Source organism: Trichechus manatus, unplaced genomic scaffold (genome assembly GCF_000243295.1).
Source record: "Trichechus manatus latirostris isolate Lorelei unplaced genomic scaffold, TriManLat1.0 scaffold00095, whole genome shotgun sequence".
Classification (NCBI taxonomy): domain Eukaryota; kingdom Metazoa; phylum Chordata; class Mammalia; order Sirenia; family Trichechidae; genus Trichechus; species Trichechus manatus.
Window position 1 is genome coordinate 830,922 of NW_004444031.1, and position 14,781 is coordinate 845,702.

At 35.0% G+C, this 14,781-nt stretch overlaps 1 protein-coding gene across 3 annotated transcripts in view; it reads left to right on the top strand.

Moving 5' to 3' along the window:
• The window catches only part of KCNT2 (potassium sodium-activated channel subfamily T member 2), a 476,589-nt gene that overhangs the window by 417,502 nt on the left and 44,306 nt on the right, over positions 1-14,781 (top strand). For all 3 annotated transcript variants that reach the window (XM_004382548.3, XM_004382549.3, XM_004382547.3), the window contains 3 exons: positions 4,749-4,850; positions 8,996-9,079; positions 9,927-10,055. In XM_004382548.3, the coding sequence (XP_004382605.1) occupies positions 4,749-4,850; positions 8,996-9,079; positions 9,927-10,055 (315 nt within the window). The remainder of the gene's footprint in view (positions 1-4,748; positions 4,851-8,995; positions 9,080-9,926; positions 10,056-14,781) is intronic.

Genomic DNA, 14,781 nt, shown 5'->3' on the forward strand with positions numbered 1-14,781 from the left:
TATAAATTATTATAAATGATAAATACTGTGAGTTTATTACTGTTAGAGGAATCATGTATTCCCTGCACCAAGGATAATGCCTAACACAAATTAGATTCTCAACCCGTATTTGTTAAATTATTAATTTAATAAATAAATGAATGACTTGGCATTTGATCAGTGCCTTTAATAATGAGTAGAATTAATATTAACTAGTGTATTTGTCATAAAAGATGATACTTATCAATAGAATTCAGATGGGTGAAGATAGGAAGAGAGTTCATTTCTTACGGGGTAGTCACTGTAGGAAAAAAACAGTTATGCATTTGGAAAAATATAACATGTGAACTGGGAATGTAATTAAATGTGCGCACAGATGTGCTAAGGAATGCATTTTTGGAAAAGTAAATGTGCTATATAATGTAATTGAAATGACGTATTGTTTTATTTAGGTGAATAATAAGAGAAGAGGTTTGAAATATTGGTTAAGTCTTGATTAAACACAGAGAGTAACTCACTAGATTTAGCAAATGTATTCTCTCAGTCAGTAAATTGTTGAGTAAGGGTAATCTAAGTGAACAAACCACCATACACCAAAGACCATCCCGTCTTTTAATCATGGAACTTGTCACACTCATGTTTACCTGCACAAACTCTTTTTCCAGAAGAAGTGTAACTCTCTCAGAGAAATCCTGACTCTATCTTCTTTAAGAGTGTCTAAGAAAGTCTGAGTTGTAGGGTGACCTAAGCTTATATTTTTGAACAAAAAATGACATTATCAGAAGTGTTAGTAAAATTAACTAGCATCATCATATAGTATGAGTTGGAATAACAAAAGACTTGAGGTTAGAAAAATCAGTAGTAGATTTAAGACTTAATAAGTGGTGTAGCAGTAGAATGTAGAAGAGGTAAGATAATTGCATGGAAAACTGATAGAATTTGGAAATTTGATGGATGGATGGAGAGGGAGGAGATGAAGAGAGGGTAGATTGTTTTACCTTGGTTTGCTGAGGCTTGATTTTAGTAACTTGAGATTAAGTTTACAGGGATATATTCAGGTTGATACTCAGGAACGGAGTATGGGAAAGATGGATACGCTAACTTATGAATTTGGGAGTTTTGTTCCTTCCCTAGGGCTGCAGTAACAAAATACCACAAAGTGTATGGTTTTTAAAAAAAAAAACAAAACAGGAATTTCTTGTCTTCACAGTACTGAAGGTTGGGATCCAAGATCAGGGTGATGGCCATGTTGATTTCTTCTGTGGCTTTGAGAGAAAGAATCTGTTCCATACCTCTCTCCTACCTTCTGGTGTTCTGGTAGCTTCTGATAGCTCCAGATGTTCCTCGACTTTACAGCTGCAATGTAACAGGGCATCCTTCTTCTGTCTAGCTCTCTGTGTCTGTTCTCTTTTATAAGCACAGTGTTCAGAATGATTAGGACCCACCCTACTCTGGTAGAACCTCATGTTAACTTAACTGATAATGTCATCAAAAACCTTATTTCCAAACAAGGTCATGTTCACAGGGATATGTTAGAACTTCAACGTATCATTTTTTGGGGGATGTAATTCAATCCATAGCAGATTCCAGGATGAAATATTTAAAGTCAGAGACTAAATAGTTATACACTGAAAGGGTAGAGAGAAGAAAGCTGGGGTAGGAATAATGTTCTAATTACTAAAATGGCTTTTCTCGATATCCACCCTACTTGATTTTGTATAGGGTTTGACACCATATCTTCCTCTGGTTATGGAAATCTGCACAGTGTCCCAATCTTTTCCGGATCTCCATTTATGCCTGCTATTGGGCCGTCCCCTTCCCCCCCCCCACACACACACACATGTAATTACCATCAGCGAACTCTCCTACACTTCTCTACTGCCGCCACCAAAGCGCTACCACTCTCTTGGCCTAAACATGAACAAATTCATTCCGTATTTAGTTCTACTCCAGCTAAATTTAACATTAACAAAAGAAGAAGAAGAAAACGTGAGAGAAAATTAGAAGATGAAACAAAATACAAAGACGTTCAAACAAAATACAAAGACGTGTAGATCATAACAAATTATGGATAACATTGTGAAGAATGGGAATTCCAGAACACTTAATTGTGCTCATGATAAACCTGTACATAGACCAAGAGGCAGTCATTCCAGGAGAACAAAGGGATACCACGTGGTTTAAAATCAGGAAAGGTGTGCATCAGGATTGGATCCTTTCATCATAATGATTCAATCTGTATGCTGAGCAAACAATTTGAGAAGCTGGACTATATGAAGAAGAACACAGCATCAGGATTGGAAGAAGACTCATTAACAACCTGTAATATGCAGATGACACAACCTTGCTTGCTGAAAGTGAAGAGGACTTGAAACAGTTACTGATGAAGATCTAAGACTACAGTCTTCAGTACAGATTACACCTCAACATAAAGAAATAAAAAAAAATCCTCAAAACTGGACCAATAAGCAACATTATGGTAAATGGAGAGAAGATGGAAGTTGTCAAGGCTATCATTTTACTTTGTTCCACAATCAACACCCATGGAAGCACAGTCAAAAAATCAAACAACAAATTGCACTGGACAAATCTGATGCAAAAGACCTCTTTATTAAAAAGCAAAGCTGTCACTTTGAGAATTAAGGTATGTCTGACCCAAGCCATGGTATTTTCAGTCATCTCAAATACATGCAAATGCTGGAGAATGAATAAAGAAGACTGAAGAAGAATTGATGCCTTTGAATTATGGTGTTGGCAAAGAATATTGATTATACCATGGACTATCAAAAGAACAAACTAATCTGTCTTGGAAGAAGTACAGCCAGAATGATCCTTAGAAGCAAGAATGGTGAAACTTCATCTCTCGTATTCTGGACACGTTACCAGAAGGGACTAGTCCCTGGAGAAGGACATTGTGCTTGGTAAAGTAGAAAGTCAGTAAAAAATAGGAAGACCCTCAACAAAATGGATTGACACGGTGGGCTCAAGCATGGCAACTCTTGTGGGGATGGCTCAGGACCAGGCAGTGCTTTATTCTGTTTTACATAGGGTCACTATGGTTTTGAACCCACTTGATGGCACCTAACAACAACAGCAACATGTCCCCTGCCCCTAAATGGCTAGAAAAGTAAAACAGTAAAGGGAGAGGATGGGCCTTGTCTCGTAAAATCCCATCCAGAAACAGTTGGGCCATTAAGGCCCTGAAAATAATACTATGGATAACCCATGAGAAAACTCCAACAATCTTTCTTTTTATTGTATTTCCCACCTGGCCCATGACAGATCCTGAAACTCAAATTCTTAGGGACCTCAGCACTTTATTCTGGATACTTGCTGTTAACCTGGCCTTAAGATAGAATAATTTTGCCTTCCTTAGACTATTTGCCACACCTTAAGAATTAGATTTGGCACCAAATTCAGAGGAAAGCCTAGCTATCCCTTCAATAAAAACAGCTTAATTCCAGTAGTCTCCAAGCCACCTACAGTGGCTGTTCAAATTAAGCACTGTTGACAGCTAGGCCGACTAATTATATTAGCCTGTAAATTATGATATTGTGATGATGTAATTGACATAGACAAAAATAGGGGCTCCACTTGCCTACCTTTCCCTTTACTTTCTCCTTACATCTCAAGTGAAGATACTCATTGTCTGAACATTTTTCTCAGCCAGATAGACATGATGGAAGCAATGGAAGTGACTCCTCTTGCCCTCTGCTGAGCCCCAACTTCATCTTTCTGTCCCTGGAGAGGCCCAGGAGTCACATAACTCATCAAAATAAGCAGTAACAGCAGCCCTAGTTGATCTCCAAGACTTGTTTTTTCAATACTACTCCTTCCCACCCATTCTTCACATGGGGAAACTAGGAGACTTTCCTTCTCTTCATATCTGTCAAATTTGCTATGTTAGATATAGGGGCTTATTTCTACTATTACCTCAATAGAAGTGAGGGCTGATTTCTTATTTGCTTCGCTAAATCTATTTTTCCTAGTAAAGAAAATGTGACAACAAAAGAAACCAGCACATTTTTATGGTTACTGATTGTTGACTAGTACAAGGTTCACTTGCATTCTTAAGAAATTCCTTCTGGCTATACACAAACTTGGTATTTACTTTCTTGCTTTCATTTATTAAGGCAAGATAATAGCAACAGAATTTTTAAAAAGAAATCCTCACACACCGTAACACACATGCACACTTACACACACAAACACAATTTTTTTTTCTAATTTATAGGCACTTAATTACAGATTGGTTTGGGTGGCACAACTTAAAGGCAGAAGAAGAAATGAAAACTAAGACGAAAGTTAGAAACTACTAGATGTGATGGCTCCCATGTGTCTCAGTTGTGTGTGTGTGTCCTCACATTTGAGAATATTCAAAAGCAAATTTTCTAGGTGTTATGGTACATTTATCTGGGTTTACTTTTTTTTTTTTACATTCCATTAAATAATTTTATTTGTTTCTTTTATGTCATCTAAATCCTTTTCATGAATCATGTGTAAGAGTAAATAAATATTTATTGATGAAAGGATTAACCCTTTTAAACTATGAAATATTGGATGTCTTAATTGATTAAGAAAAGTTGGTAATGAAAATTAAAGAAATTTTTTGAAAATACAAATATAAATGAAATAATGACACATTCGTAGCTGAGAACCGTATGATAGATATATCTTTTCTCACATATGTCAGAAGTGTTTAAGTTGGCAGAAATACAAAAAAAAATGTAGAATACTTACAGATTTTTCTATCTTGAATTTCTGAGCAGAAAGAACGGGAGAGAGGTTCTAATTTGGCCTTTATGTTTCGACTGCCTTTTGCTGCTGGGAGGGTGTTTAGCATCAGTATGTTGGACACGCTTTTATATCAGGTATGCAATACTTTTCTCTTTCTCTCTAGTATGTATATTTTATAAATTAAAAAAATATTTAAATAAAGAATTCATCTAGTGTTTCTCACAGGGCTGTTAAGTGAAAATCAGTTCTGGAAGTAATTCAGTATTTTATTCCACGTTATTTAATGACATAAATATTCCTATGAAACATTTGGTAAGAAAAGCATTGTTTCTTAGAATAATCTATGGAAATTACTTATAGAAATTCTTTGGTGCCAGTGTCCAGCAGTATTTATTCTGACACTTTTAATACATTTTGCATACTATTCTAATAATGTTACTAGATTAAAAAAAGAGAAAAAAGCTAGGAAAAATTACTTGATTAAAAAAAAAGGTAGGATACTTTATAATATACTTTTTTCTGGTTTGAAATAAAATAGCAAATTGATGTCAATTAACTGATAAACCAAGGCCACTTTAAGCATCTGAAAATATTGCCTACTTTAGAAAAATATAAAAAGGATTTTACAACTAAGAACTATTTAGTTTATTCCTGAATAACAAAGTTAAAATTATTATTTTATTATACCTGAGAAGCTTATGGAGATGTTCTTTTGCACAAATATATTTAGTATTTTTAACCCTGCCAGAAACTAAACAGTAGTGATATTTCATATTTTCTGATTCAAGTAATCATCCAATCTCTAAATATTTTCAGTAAAAAGAAAAATATCTTTTTTTCTTTTACTGAAAAAATTTGAATTATTTAACTTTAATTGCAGATTAAGCATCCAAGCATTTTATTATGCCTATTCCCTTTTTGACTATATCTTTTATGCACCCTCTTCTGAAGATAGTTAAAGCTTTTCTACTGGCCTTGGGCTAATTTTGCCCATGAGTATGCCTCTGGCAATGTCAGTAACCATCTGCTGGTGCCAGATGAGTGCAGGAGCAAACACAGCAAAGGAGAATAAACATTCTTATTTGCCTTAAAGTTTCCAGTCACTTTATCTGGGAACTTCAGGAGGTAAGGCCCCACCCCAAACACCATTACCATACACGTGGACTTGTAATCTCTTAAAGAGAGGATCGAAGGGGAGGGCTTGTTTGAAGAGTAGAGTTGAAACTGAAGACATTATATATCAATAGCATTAAAAAGTTTGGGTATTATTATACACCACTGGTTTTCAGATTTTTTTTAGCCATAGTATCTTATACTTGGAGTCCCTAGGTTGTGCAAATGCTTAAGCACTAGACTACTATCCTATGCTTAGGGGACAGTGGTAGTTCAGTAGTAGAATTCTCGCCTTCCAAGCTGGAGACCCAGGTTCGATTCCTGACCAATGCACCTTACGTGCAGCCACTACCCATCTGTCGGTGGAAGCTTGCATGTCATTATGATGCTGAATAGATTTCAGTGGAGCTTCCAGACTAAGACAGACTAGGAAGAAAGGCTTACTTCCAAAAAATCAGCCAATGAAAACCCTATGAATCACAATGGTCCAATCCTGTTGTCACTATGAGTTGGAGCCATCTGAATGGCAGCTACAAAATAGCAAGAACGTCATGTGTTTACATGAAATGTCGTGAGGAAGTTCAATGCATAAGATAAGTAAAAGCAAAATTGTTCTGTAGAAGTGGAAATCAGTGATTTCTTCCTCTTCATTTTTGCCTCACATTTTATGTTATAAATAGAAATATAGAAAACTGTGTGTTTTCTGAAACTGCTTCAGAAACAGTAAACTAGAATAGTAGTTTTTAAGGTTCTTAAATTATCACAGAATAAAATTATATTTTGCATTATAATCCAAAACACACTTCACATATATGTATATGTGTATGTATGTATGTATTTGTGTATATAACTGAAGCAAAAATCTCACAGTACAATACTTACTCTTTCTGTTTGTAATGTGGTATGTTACTTTCTATTCTATAGAATTATATCTTATTTCATTAAAAATTTTTGTGGCTCATAACTCATAACTCAGTTTTTTAACTTGTTGTTTAAAAAAAACTTAGCTAGAGGACTTTAGAATTAGTAAGATCTAGGAAATAATGTCCTTTCCCATCTTTTTACAGCTGGAAATCCAGGTTATAAAATAAAATTTAGACAGTGAGTGGAAATGGAAAATATTCTTCTGTGAATAAATCTCATGAGATTTAGTGCCTCTATTCTGTGATGTCATTGTGGGCTCTTGTTCACATCTTTTGACTCACTTCTGGTTCTTGACTCTGCTCCAATTAAATTATAGGACAAATGGCCTCTGGAGAAGCAGTGTGTTCGTGACCACTACAGTAAACAAATTTGCTCTATTAACATGGCTGGCTCTAAAATCATTTACAATAGTTATTTTCCAAATCTTCAGTTCACTTTCTTTTCCATGGATACTTTATCTTATTCATTTTACAAAATACTTTTTTCACATGTAGGAGAAATTTGTTTTAAAATTACTCTTCTTTAGCACACACTGGGTCACAAATGAAGTTGTTTGATGGTCTCTAAAGGTGCATGTCTCAATTCCTCCCAAGACTAAATCTCATTTCTTTGGCCTGATAAAAAGGAATGAACTCTTCCTTATTCTCTACTTTTGGTAGCTGGATTTAGTTTTCTGAAACTAGCTATCAGTAAAACACAGTCAGTCCCTGGGTTATGAACAAGATCAGTTCCTAAGTCTATAAGTTGAATTTGTAGGTAAACTGGAACAGGTACATATTGTTCTTATTTAGCGTCAGTGAGTGAAATGTTTATCTTAGTATATAGTGTATATTCTACCTTTCTATGTATATAAAAGGAAACCCTGGTGGCATAGTGGTTAAGTGCTACAGCTGCTAACCAAAAAGTCAGCAGTTCAAAACCACCAAGTGCTCCTTGGAAACTCTATGGGGCAGTTCTACTCTGTCCTATAGGGTCACTATTAGTTGGAATCAACTCGACAGCAACGGGTTTGGTTTTTTCATTTTATGTATATAAAGGGGCCCTGGTGGTGCAGTGGTTAAGAAACTGCCAAACCACGCAATGTTTGCATGAGTGTTACAAAGCAGTGCGTGCGTTTGTTATTACAAACCATTGTATTTAACTCAAATTTTTAATATAATAGGCTTTATGACAGTCCATTCTTAAGTATGAGTTGTCAGTAAGTCAGACAATTCATAACCCAGGGACTATCTGTAAACTAGTAACCAACAAACTAGTCTAGTAGATTTATTTAAAAGGGATAACTTTTTTAAAGTATTTCCTAAAGAAAATAACTATATTGTGCAATTTTTTCATTTATTAACAGTTTAAAGACCTAATTCAGGTAGTCATTTCATACAATGTAGCAAATAATTGTTAAATGCAATGGTACAATTTACTTGTATTCATTGAAAACATTTTTTTTCATTCAGAGATAAGAATTGAAGATATCTGAAACATTAAGTTTGTATTCTATTGAATAGTACTCTATCAACATATCAAAACATTTTATGTGTTCTAACATATAAAATTAGAGCAAAAATATTTTTGTAATTTCCTATCAAAATATTTTAAAGAGCACTATTAATACATTAATATTTAGATTTTATTAAACAATAAAAAATTATTTTACTAGCATAAAGCTTAATCCTAAATTTAAAAAAAAAAAACTGGTTGATATATGTCATTCCAAATTTATTTTAAATATTTTAAGTTTATATGACATTCACCATTTTATTTCAACTCAAAGTTTTGTGTTATTAAAAAAAATCTAAAAATATTTTTTCTATACCTGATAGCATACAATAAATTTTACCAGTCTGGTAATATATCATTAAGCACCAATAAAAAAGGAAATAAAAATCTATTTTGTCATTGTCCTAGATAAACACCTACAGTTAAGCTCTTCATAAGGAAATAAGGGGAATAATTATTTTCTAGAATTTTCTGATATACTTAAATTTATTGTGTGCTATTAGACTCACAAAGAGTCCTTGTGGCGCAGTGGTTAAAGTGGTGACTGCTAACCTAAAGGTCTGCAGTTCAAAACTACCAGCAGATCCTTGGGAGAAAGATGTGGCAGTCTGCTTCCTTAGAGATTTACAGCCTTGGAAACCCTATGAGGTTGCTATGAGTTGTAATCAACTCAGCGGCAGTGGGTGAAGGTGGTTATAGTCCTGAAGTTATAGATAAGAAGTAAATAAATATTTTGTTTATATTGCAGTCTTTTGTGAAGGATTACATGATTTCTATCACCAGACTTCTGTTGGGACTGGACACCATACCAGGATCAGGGTTTCTTTGTTCTGTAAGTTAATAATCTCTGGATTAGAAGATTGTTATAGAAGGCTCTGAAATCCACCCACATAGTACTTGGCTAACTCTTCTATGTCATATATTTTTTCTAATGTATGTCCAAAAATTAGCATTTAAGTTTTATTTTAATTTTTTCAGGGAAAAATTTTATTTTAAATTAATAATCATAAGAAATAGCAATTCTGTAAAATACTCTGAACCAGCGCTTTATCTATCTGGCAGTTCGGGATTGACATGTTCAGACAGAGACTGCCATACCATACTGTCCAAGAGAACAGAGCAGGCAGTTTAACCCCATTGTTTTGTAGCTGAGTGTACTATTCCTAAGTGCGTTTAATTAAATGACTTGCTAGCAGTTTAAATTCATGAGTAGCAAAGAGGGATTAGAACTCATGTCTCCTGTCTTTCAGCCAGGTGCTCAAGTTACTATACATCTTTCTTCTTTTTTGTGCTAGAGTGTCTCTTGAATTTTAAGATTTTTAGTGTCTCTTGCCCACTATCTACCAGTAGCAGTTTTTTATTACAGCATTCAAAAGAATCTCCACATGTTTTCCATCATCACCCAATCAATTACCAGCGCCCTGTTTCCTATTGATATTGAAGTCATACAATGTCCTACTACCACAAATTGAGTACTTGGTTTTCTTAAGTTTGAGTGAACCATGGGGATAAACTGAGGTGAAGTGCCATAAATATGTTTAATGCATAGATAAGCACTTAGGAAATGTCATTTTGAGATTTCAAAATATTGATAATTTTTCCCTTTAGGAAATAAAAAATAACCACTGGGTTTTCCTTTTCTAAAAATTTAATATGTAAATAATTCATACACATTACAGATGAAAATCACTGAAGATGACTTATGGATCAGAACTTATGCCAGACTTTATCAGAAGTTGTGTTCCTCTACAGGAGATGTCCCCATCGGAATCTACAGGACAGAATCCCAGAAACTTGCTGCATCTGAGGTTTGGAAAATATATCTGTTATGATATTTAATTTGACTGAATGCAGTCATACATCAACTTGGAAATTAAAGGATTTTTGAAATAATGTAATAGTGAAAAAAATGCTGTTCTGAATATATAGCATTAAGTCAGAGAAGCAAAAACAATTATAACTATTTGTGTTATAAACTGTGTTAGAACTTTGCAATATATTTTGAGCTAAAGGAACTATCCTAGAGTTTGTGAACTTTGGTTTTTGGATGCCTTCTGTAGATCTAGGATTTGCCATTTCCAGATGATCGTCAGTAAACAAATTGATTCAGAGTAAACCTTGAGATTCTGATACATAAATCAAGCAATGTAGTTTTCTAATACACTTTCTAACTCCATATATTAGCATTTGGAAAGCAGTAAAGCTGAGACTAGTTAATAAAAATTGAAACTCACATTTCTCATTCTCTAGATGGAAGACCACTCTGAGGACAAGAGCAGTGCTAGACCATCCCAGATAAAAGCTCAGCAATTTTAAAAGCAAACTAGAGTCTGCGAGTATGAAACAGAATTTCTAGTGGCTGCATACATCTGAAAGTTTTGATTTGGTCACCTCATGTAGGTCTATGTTGCTGAGTATTTATATATTTTTAGTAAAACATCACTTTTTAAAATTAAACTCTTCCGGCATAAAAATTTGGATAAATGCACTATCCTATCAATATCTATAAAATTCTTTCATAAAAACAATAGTTTATATTGAAGTATTTTTCTTAATCAGTTACCCCAAAGTTATTTGACTTTTGGTTAGCTATTTTTTTTTTTTTGGTCTTATCTAAAATTACTTCAGTAATGAGGCTCAAGGAGCCCTGGTGGCATAGTGGTTAAGCACTCAGCTGCTAACCAAGGGGTTAGTGGTTTGAAAGCCACCAGCCACTCCACGAAAGAAAAATGTGGCAGTCTGCTTCCATACATATTACAGCCTTGGAAATCCTGTGGAGCAGTTCTGTTCTATCTTATAGGATTGCTATAAGTCAGAATCAACTCGACAGCAATTGGGATGAGACTCAAATAAATTTTAACATTGTAGTAATCCATGGAATCATTAAACCAGATTATAATAAAATTAGCCTATCTATTTATAGAAAAGAAGGACTTTATAAAAAAACATGGTGTCCTTGGGTGGTGCAGTCAGTGCACTTGGCTAATAATCCAAAAGTTGTAGGTAAGAGTAATGGAATAAATTTTTGTTCTCTTGTGAAAATTTATATTTTGTCACTTATGTAAGTTGATATTGAGGCCAGCAGGAAATATTTCAATTTTTTTGCAGTGTTTTTTGGTGGTGTCTTAGTCATCTAGTGCTGCTGTAATAGAAATACCACAAGTGGATGGCTTTAACAAACAGAAGTTTATTCCCTCACGGTCTAGTAGGCTAGAAGTCCACATTCAGGATGTCAGCTCCAGGGGAAAGCTTTCTCTGTCAGCTCTGGAGGAAGATCCTTGTCATTAATCTTCCCCTGGACTAGGAGCTTCTCCGCACAGGGACTCCGGGTCCAAAGGATGCGCTTTGCTCCCGGAACTGCTTTCCTGGCGGTATGAGGTCCCCCTGTCTCTCTACTCACTTCTCTCTTTTATATCTCAAAAGAGATTGGCTCAAGACACAATCCAATCTCATAGATTGAGTCCTGCCTCGTTAACATAACTGCACCTTATCCCACTCATTAGCATCATAGAGATAGGATTTACAACACATAGGAAAATCACATCAGATGACAAAATGGTGGACAATCACGCAATACTGGGAATCACGGCCCAGCCAAATTGATACACATATTTTGGGGGGACACAATTCAGTCCGGGACAGGTGGTTTCACTATAGTTTCAGGGTGCTAAATGCAACTTTACTGCCGTATCTCCTGCTGAATTTGAGTTCTTTCTTGGCTGTGGTAACTGTGGTTCACACCACAAGGAGTAAGACCAAATCAGAAGAAAGTGGGAATGACTGACAGGAGAGACATACCTGATGCATAAATGCATAAGATGGTTTGGTCAGATACGCTTGACATGTTAAGAGTACTGCCTACAAAAAGAAGCTATTACTTGATGAAAGGCTAAGAGACATGTACTTTCACACTTGAGCAATTAACCATTTCTCATTTCACTCTGTTAAGTACAAAGAAGATGTCCATAGAGCATGGTATTACTGTGTTCTTACAGGATTTGTCAATTTGAATGTAGTAAATTTAGCTCTTGGTCTAGTCCATATCCATGTCAGTCATTTTGAATTATTAAAGGGTTTTGTGGTGTGCTGTTTACATCATAGTCAGGGAAACGAGAACTGAGCGTTTATTGCTATTGAGGAGCATTTAACATTCAACTTTCCTCAACTCTGTCCATCACAAATAAAGATCACTTCAGTAACGTGCTTCTAAGTCCCCAAACCTCTAGGTCACGTGAAAACACATATCCTTGGGAAGATAAAAGGAGACTGGGTTAAATACAAATGTCAACTTCTGTGTTCCTGTAATGAATTCAAATCACTTTTTGGTATATATATGTATGTATGTATATATACATATATATATATACACACACACCAAATAGGATATATATATATCCTATTGTAAAAAAATATTTGATGCAACTTAAATAATTAAATATAAAAATAGTACTACCAAGCATTTTTATAACAAAACATATTAATAGAGGCAGAGAAATTACTATATTCTGCATCTAAAATTAACTGCAGCTACGATTGAGCCTTGAATTCAATTGTTATTTTCCTGGCAAATAAAGCAAAAATAGAACTATGTTATGTAGTAATTAGTCTTATAAATGAAAAGATACAAGTTCATCCTGAAAAAGATTTGTTTTTCCTGGTCACTGATTAAAAGAATGAATGTATTCTGTGCTTCCTTATTTAAGAAATGTTAGGTAACATGATGAACTGTATCTTCAACTTGCATCTTTGCAAGATGCAGAAGTGTCAATAAAGTGAATATCTCTTAAGTCTGTCTTCTATTTAAAAGAAAGAAGGGGCATCAAAAAAATCTTAACCAAGTAAACGCATTGGGTTAGGGTTAAGAGGAAAAACATTTTTTTTTCTGATGTGTTAAAAACAGAAGATAAGAGCTTAGTAAATCTAATTAAATGAAAAATTGGCACATACCTCCACCATCTCTCATATACATTACATGATTCAAGAAAAGCTCAGTAATTTATCATTGCCAAAATGCCAATTTTCTCTTATTTGATTAGAACGATACTAGATTTCAAGAAGTAGAAATGTCATTCACTAATTAGAACTGAAAAAAACCCAGTGCCATCGAGTTGATTCCGATTCATATCAACCCTATAGGACAGAGTAAGACTGCTCCTGCAGGCTTTCCAAAGCTATAATTTTTATGAAGCAGACTGCTTAATCTTTCTCCTGCACAGCGGCTGGTGAGTTTGAACTGCCAACCTTTCAGTTAGCAGCTGAACACTTACCACTATGCCACAAGTGCTCCAATTAGAATTAAAGACCCTGACATATTCTTGTCAGAACCCCATTTTCTCTGTCCATACAGCCATGTGCATGTCCATCACTCCACAATGGCAAAGGTTTAAAATTTATTCTGTGAAGAAGTCATACACACCATCTGTGGACTGGAGGACAGTAGACAAAGTTGAGGGCAGCAGTACCACATGGAAATCAGGGGGTTATGTGAAAATTTGTATTCTGTCTATTTTACCCTTCCTCAGCAGATGGGAAGAGTCTTCTCTAGGAAACCTGACCAAACTAACTGGAAAGACGTAAAGATACTGACTTAGGAGACTCTCCGGTTCAATAGTACAGCCAAATCACCGGGAAAGTCACAATCAAGAAACTTTACCCAGAACTTTCAATCAGTTTATTAGTCCCCTACTATTAAGTATGAGAAAACAACTAAAAATGTGCTATTTGAGGAATTTGGTACAAATACCCAAATAAAGAAACAAGAAGGAAAAAAATGATAAAAACTAGAAACCGTCAAAGGAGAAGAAAACTGAATTAAAAAATAAACATAAATTTCCAATCCTTGATATCTACCCAAGATAAATGAAAACATACCCACATGAAGGCTTACACATGAATGCTGTTAAGCAGCATTATTTGAAATAGCCAAAAATTGTAAACAACTGAAATTTTCATCGACTGGTGAATGAATAGGCAAAATGTGATATAGTCATAATATGGAATACTATACAGCAACAAAAAAGGATCATTGATACATGGTGAGACCTGAATGAACCTCAAAAACATTATACTAAATGAAATAAATCAGGCACAAGGGACCACATATTGTCTGCTTCCATTTCTATGAAATGACTAGAAAGGCAGAGATGCAGAGACAGAATGATTAGTGAGACTAACGTGGGGGCCAAAACCAAATCTGCTGCTGTCGAGTCGATTCTGACTCATAGCAACCCTATGGGACAGAATGGAACTGCCCCATAGGGTTTCCAAGGCTGTATATCTTGTATGAAAGCAGACTGCCACATCTCCCACAGAGCAACTGTTGGGTTCGAACTGCCAACCTTTCTGTTAGCAGTTGAGCACTTTAACCACTGCACCACCAGGGCTCCTTAAGGTGGAGGTGGGGGGACAGAAATGGAGATTAACAGTTAGTGGACATGAGGGAGGGTACTTTTTGGGGTAATGGAAATATCCTAAAACTGATTTATGATGAGAGTAGTACAACTCAGTACATTTAATAAAAATTATTAAATTATA